The sequence below is a fragment of the Corticium candelabrum genome, chromosome 4, assembly GCF_963422355.1.
Source record: "Corticium candelabrum chromosome 4, ooCorCand1.1, whole genome shotgun sequence".
NCBI lineage: Eukaryota > Metazoa > Porifera > Homoscleromorpha > Homosclerophorida > Plakinidae > Corticium > Corticium candelabrum.
In genome coordinates this window covers 4,931,307-4,938,532 of record NC_085088.1, presented here as the reverse complement: position 1 = coordinate 4,938,532, position 7,226 = coordinate 4,931,307, and the positions used below count along the sequence as shown (strand labels likewise).

At 41.7% G+C, this 7,226-nt stretch overlaps 1 protein-coding gene across 1 annotated transcript; it reads left to right on the top strand.

Moving 5' to 3' along the window:
* Positions 1 to 336: 336 nt before the first annotated feature.
* Positions 337 to 7,135, top strand: LOC134178774 (uncharacterized). The gene is made up of 2 exons (XM_062645665.1): positions 337 to 460; positions 5,321 to 7,135. The coding sequence occupies exons 1-2, from the start codon at positions 343 to 345 to the stop codon at positions 6,958 to 6,960; spliced, it is 1,758 nt and encodes a 585-aa protein (XP_062501649.1). The 5' UTR covers positions 337 to 342; the 3' UTR covers positions 6,961 to 7,135.
* The last annotated feature ends 91 nt before the right edge of the window (positions 7,136 to 7,226 follow it).

The window sequence follows — 7,226 nt, the reverse complement described above, 5'->3', positions numbered from 1 at the left end:
CTTTTTGACTACAACAGATACTGGGACTATTGTTCTAAGAGAGAGTTCCACGACTCGATTGGGCCACTAGCACACGAAGGAGACCGCGTGAGTTGCAGGGTAGAAAACAGCAGCTTGAGACCCATTCCACCTGGAAAACTTCCCGGCCACCTCTTCACATCGATCGAACGAAGCCAACCTGCATGGATTCTGCTTGGCTTACTGAGTTGTATCACGGCTGTTGCCAATATTGTGTTCATCTCTAGTCAACCCAATAACAAAAACAACAACAATAAAGAAAGCAGGAGTTTTAGTCATCATCAAAGTGAGTATGGTCGAATCGGCTGGATCATTTACGTCTGCATGGCAGTCATCATAGTGCACCAAGCCATCAACATGGCCAAGGTGGCAGACTGCCGGCCTGAGAACGGCGCAGAGATATTCTACATTGTCATGTTGGTATTTGACGTATCAATGCAAGGCAAGTTATATTCTAGTATCGATAAATATTGCATGTACTGAAGGCAAATAGCAGTTTCAAACTATAAATGGCGTAATAGTTGTAGTTCTGAAAATGTGTGTTCGTAGTTCTTTGTATTTGCTCCTGGCTGTAATTGCTTTATGTCTGTATGTGTTGTATGTGTGTCTGTCCGTCTGTCTGTCTGTCTGTCTGTCTGTCTGTCTGTCTGTCTGTCTGTCTGTCTGTCTGTCTGTCTGTCTGTCTGTCTGTCTGTCTGTCTGTCTGCCTGTCTGTCTGTCTGTCTGTCTGTCAATACATATATTTTCAAACATTGAACTATTATACACCATCTAAGCAAAGCAACTAAATACTACCCAAGCCAATAGGACTTGGTTCCACCTACAACTATTTATGTTTATGTGGCTGTCTCTTAAAACAATCTTCTTTATTTTTCTGTCAATCACTCTAGCATTTGATTGTTATACTGTAGACACACATAAAACACAGATCTCCGTTATGTCTTGAAGTTTGATGCCTTTGACTTTCCATCTTCGTCTCTTGATAGCTGTGATACTTTCTTCAAATATTCTTCAGCTTTATCTCTCCAACAGCCAAAATTTTCCAAAACTATAGGCGCAAATATTGGTCGAAAACCTTTAGGCAAGAGCTATTGGTCGTACTTTTTGATCTGTCTGTCTGTCTGTCCGTCGGTCTGTCTGACTGTCTGTCGATCAATACATATATTTTTCATAAATGAACTATAGTACCAAAGCAATAGCTAATCTATGTGTCCATTACATCCAATGCATACATGAAAACTGGTTAAAACTACAATAAACACTATATACGCACTAAATACACATACACATCATGACTAGGCGAAAGGGACCTATGGTCCCTGTCTTTGTCTCTAAATGTTTATTTTCCTGCAGCTGTATTCGTTGAGGAGAGATGAGAACTTCTTTGTAAGGGCCTTGCTATTGCATTTTTAGAGTTGGACGGCAAATAGCTTCCTCCAAAAATCCAAGAATTCTGGGGCACTATGTTTGCTTTTTTCATTGACTGAACTGCGAGATAGAAGTTGCAGATATTGAAACCTTTCTACTCCCCATCTTCCAAGTGCTCGAAGACAAGGGGTATCAGTCTCACAGAGGCGTTGTCCCGGTCTCTTCTCTGAGTTGTACTTCTTCCACTTTTTCTTTACACTTTAGAGACGCTGCCCCATTGGTGTATGTGGAGTTAGGAAAGGTTTCAGAGCTCCAGGGATCGGCGAGGGATATCTCTAAGTCGATGGTAGATCCCGACTGTGTGGCAAAAACAACAATGTCCGGTATATCCTCGGTGTTTGTATAGCAATGGCGTGGCTCTCTACAGTGGTGTATGTGTAGAGTTCTCAGATAATTTGACCATAAAGACGCAATTGATTCATGAGACAAACAGGGCGTCCGCCCAGCTTGCAGGTTATTAGATGGTATCGACGGTCGTCAATGTTCGATCCGCAACTGCAATTCTTCGCCCAATAAGGGAAATGAGAAGACCAAACCTCAAGGAACTCGCCTAGCGGTATTCACCGGAGTTAAGTGCGAGACTCGGAGAGATGGGCATTGCACTGATCTAAGCATCGGCCACCTTTCCCTCAAAGATTGAAGCCTAGCTGAGTCGCGACTAGTAGAGGCCTCTTCCATCATAGTGTCTAGCTCGAGTGCAGCTTGTCTGCGGTTGAGCTACTGTTGAATTTTGTTTCTACCAGATAGGAAATCCAACAAGCTTTTGCCAGGAGGAAGTGCCTTTGTAAGAGCATCACCAAGAGAGCCAGAACAATGAGTGATTAGAGTCTGGCAAACGTCTTTTAAATGAGGGAAGGGTCTCGGTAGCTCCAGCACCGAGTGAAACAAAGAGGCAATGAAAGCATTGGCTGGGGAACAAGCAGTAGAAATCCTGCCAAATCCATCAAGCCTGATTGTAAGGCATGCTTACCTCCTTCACGTCGCATCAGATAAAGAGTCAAATTCTATCAAGTGAGAGAAACAGAGTCTGGTTTGAGAGTCATGTGCAGTAGCCGCAGATTTGAGAATATATGGAGCAATCATCCGAGCCAAATGATTAAGCCTAGGTAAAAAGACAAGACCTGAGAAGCAGGGTGGCACACTGAACATCCTCAAGCTCTTCCAGCCGATTGCAAAAGAAAGATCTTGTCTGAGCAAAGTTGTTGCACGATGAAAGCTAAAAATCGATCTGATTAAATGGTATTCCGGAATCATGGTACCATTTGACTTGATAGGAATGCCTAACGACTATGGGATTTGTGCCGATGTGACAGTATCTTTGCAGTAAAATTGGCATTTGTTGTTTTTGCTATTGTTAGGCCAATTCCAGTCAAAGACTGCTTCAGGTTGTTGAAGAAAGAGATTAACTTTCTAGGTGGACCCAACAAGAAGATGTCTTCAAGATATGCAAGTACAGTGACATCTGAATCTGAAGACTGCAGTTTGCTCAAAACAGATAAATTGCCAAAGAAAAAAGTGCGGGCCCCAGAGGATCACCCTGATAAACACCAACTTTTGAGGAAATAATTATTTGAGAATTGGCAGTTGTAAACACTAGACGACCAGCCTGACCATAAATTTGTATAACATAAGATTAAATGTCAGGAAATGTAGATGACACTTTTTGCAAAAGGTGAGGTCTATCAATGGAGTTGAATACGTTCTTGGCATCCATTTTTATAATTGCCCAATCAAGCTGTGAGTCCAGAGATAGCGCAACATGATGAAAAAGCATCTCTGAGCCACATTCCATCGATACCCATGCTGAATAGGATAGAAATAGCTGTGAAAACCTTTGCTTTTCTGCAATCAGATGACTCGGGCTTAAATCCGTCTGAGACACTCTCCAATGGCCATTGGCCGAATATCTTCGTATTGTTTGGACAATGCGATTAGCCTAGTTGATGCCAGTAACTCAGACATGGGATGAGGAAGAGATCCCCCAGCAATGACCGAGCATGCAAAATACAGAAGATCTGCTGAAGTTTCGTTTTCAATCAAGACTTTGAAATGCTCAAACCGCCATCCTGAGGATTCAACACCAGATCATCGAGGAGACTCTCGAATAACTTTGAACAGCGGCTGTTTTGACAACACTGTTGGATGAGATGTATTACGTAAGTCCAGATTAGGTTTGGTTGTAGCTGGAAGATGTTTGACCTCAGTTTCCTTGCAGTCTCTTGAGTAGGAAGAGCTAATTCTGCCCTGGTGAGAACACGCGCAGCACGAGATAACTCTCCACACCTGAAAAGCTGTAGGGCTGCAGATATTCGTGTGTCTTGACGTTTAACCTTTGCCGTTTGACTTGGCTTATCGACATGGAGAAGCTCGTCCCATTGCCAATCTAGAAATGTGTGGTAGATAGCTCTAATATCTTGTAAGCCTTTCTTTCCTCCTCTGGCGATCGAGTAATTTGTTCCTCAGGACCATAAGGCCCGGGCAATCAGAGAGAAAGATTCCATGCCAGTACGTTGCTAGGATCATCTCTAATTCTTTCTAAAGCAAGACTGCAGCAGTCTTGAAAGCAGGAAAGAACGCTAGGCTTTATTTTCCGAGCAGATGACACTGGTGTAGACTTGAGAATCTCTTCAATAGAGAGTGATTCAATATAGAGCCATGCTTGCATGGAGCTCACGATCGGTAGAGATGACCGTTGGTGAAGGTGCTGAATTCATCGTAATCAAATGGGAGGTTGCTTTTTCAGAATGCGCATCGGAAGTTGTCGGGCGGTTCGCGGAAGTGTCACTCGGAGGTGTTGACGTCATGACGTTGACTGTTGGGTAGTCCGCTGGAGATCTAAAACGCTTCCTACATTAGGTTGCATGTTGACCTAACTTCAGAAACCATTTCGAGAAAAAAGAACACTGATGGAGATTCATTGCAGGCGTCTACAAAAATCCACCGAAAGATGAGAAGCGTTGTAAACGAGTCGGATGTGACCCAGAACTCGCTGAACAGAGCCCGCGTACTTATAAACTTGAAACGGACACCGTTCTGGCCTTGCAAATCCATTGAAAAGGCTTAAGAAGCCACGCAGACGAAGTAAAGATGTTTGAACGGTGTTCAACATGAACACCCGTGAATGAACATCCGTGGACTGTCTGTCTGTTTGTCTGTCTGTCTGTCTGTCTGTCTGTCTTTCAAATACATATATTTAAATCCAAAGAAATTTCCACCAAGAGCTTAAAAGCTAGTCTTTAAGTAGAGTTCCTCTAAATCAAAAACAAACACTTGTCTGTCTGTCTGTCTGTCTGTCTGTCTTTCTGTCTGTGTGTCTGTGTGTCTGTCTGTCTGTCTGTCTGTCTGTCTGTCTGTCTGTCTGTCTGTCTGTCTGTCTGTCTGTCTGTCTGTCTTTCTGTCTGTCTTCCTGTCTGTCTGTCTTTCTGCTTGTTTGTCTTTATGTCTGTCTTTCTGTCTGGCTGTCTGCCTTCTTGTCTCTCATATATTTTAATCTAAATTATGATACATTTGTCTTCTTGTCTGCCTGTTTGTTTGTCTTACTGTGTATTTGAGTGTTTGTTGAAATCCATATATTTCATAAATTATCACTACCACTTACACCAATACAAAATACATAATGATGTTCAACGATCACAAACCGTCTGTCTGACCAAGTGTATATAAGTATAACATGTAAGCTACCACCCTGGTTCAATTAATCTGTTAATTTTATGTATATTTTAAGCACGTAATATTCTCTCTCTAAAAAGAAATACCACAAACCAGCTCTAGCTAGTATACACTGCATGTTAGTATCTTCTGAATATCAAAGTTTGTAATGCTTGTCTTAGATAAACTCTTTGTTATAGCACTGACCAATTTTCTTTCTCAACAGGTGTTTTCATTCTGAGTCAGGTAGTCGTTGATAGATACTTTGGAAGGAAACAGACCACAATTCGCAGCATCGTTTTGTTTTTCATCGGTATGTACAACTTCATCATGTGGACACACAACATTGCCGATGCGGTTTGTCGTTACGAAATCGATAACTCAGCCATTGTGGGTTATCAGATTTGGGAATTCTTTGATCCAATACTTGGATCAGCAGCCGTATTCTTCAGAATTTTGTCAGGTTGTCTATATATTTCTTTTGCTGTGTTTTCAAATGACGCTCCAGAAGATCACAAGGCTGGCAAACCCTTCCTTCGTTCTACGTCAGTAGATGCAAATAGTCCCATTGATGACGAAGTTAAGGAAAATACTGTTGGTATAACTGAGTTTATGATGAGCAACCGAAAAGTCCGAAAACAAACTTTGACAATTTTTAATGAGCCTGGAGCCACGGTAACAGACTTTTATTACTCTGCACAAAATGACCGCTTTTATCGCAACACTATTCGAAGCTATTACGGGTCAGTGCTAGCCTTTCTATTGATAGTCGTTCCTTTCGTTGCTTATGACGCACTCGCACGTCATGCCGGAAAGAAACAGGAAAGCCAAAAGAAATATGCCGTGGAAATTGCCATAAATATCTTATTGATTGGATTCAACGGATGGTTCATCATTAATGGCCTTCTGAATGCGGAGTGTGTAAAACGATTATTTCGTTGTATAAAACCGGCAAATTCAGATGAAGACAGCAAGTCGAATAATGCAAGACGTGCAGAGTGTGAGAAATCAGGTTGTAGTGGATTTGAAACGTGTGGCATCTGTCACTCTTGCAAATTTCATTGCAAAGGAGTTCAACGGTTTTTGCACACGGTGGAGCAAACTAACGTAGAAATTCCGGTTTTTTTCATTTTCACTATTTTTTCTCTTGTCTTTTACATAGCACTGGCTGTAATAGAAGACGGAGGCGATCTCGCAGCAGATATCATGGGAATTTTTGCAGTCATTCTGCAGTCTGTGTTTGTCTTCTGGACAGCTCTTGTTCACAATCCCTTGAAATTGTTACGACTTGGAAACCATCATCATAGCTTCAATTCCTTCTTGTTATCTTTACTGTTTGCCACTACTGTGGGATCGTTAGTCGTCGACATAGAGAGAGAGCATTTGGACTATGAGGTTCACGATAAATGGTACCTTAGGGTGTTAGCGCCTTTGCTGGTTGACTTTCGAGTTCACGCTACTATTCTAACGTATAGCGTGCTGACAGAATTTCTTCAGCAACGACTTACTGAACATGAAATTGAAAAGAAGGAAATATTCGAACGAGTCCACAATGTGAAATCATTGGCAGACGGATCTAAGTGTTACAGGCCGGGATGCAAAATGCTTTACTACAAAGAGAAGGACGACGTCTTCTGGAAATGCGCAAAAGGCAGCTGTCAATCTGAGCCTTACTGCAGCGATTGCTTTAAGAAGTTGATCGTAAAAGTTGGCTTTTGTCCAACTTGTAGAGACTCTGTAACGTGTAAGTCAAACGTGAATTCTTCTGACGTCAATGAGAATAAGGATTCCACACACGTTGATTTCGGACTAGGGACTAAGTCTCATGAAGAGAAAAACAGCAAGGAACAATCGTGTCTTGATTGACTGTTACAATAATTCTTTCATCTCATCAGATGGTATTTCCTATAATACAGTGTATAGTGCATGGCAGTGCTTAATTAACCTAACATATGGGTGCATTTGCAATCCTTGTAATAGTTATGAAATATTGCTATTTCGTTTTTCAGTCAACAACTTCCTGTCAACACATTGTTTTGGAAACACGTATAGCTGTTTGTTAATTGTTGTAAAACATGCTCAATACTCACGTATCTTATTAATTTGCTGCAAACTAGCAAGCAATCATGCAA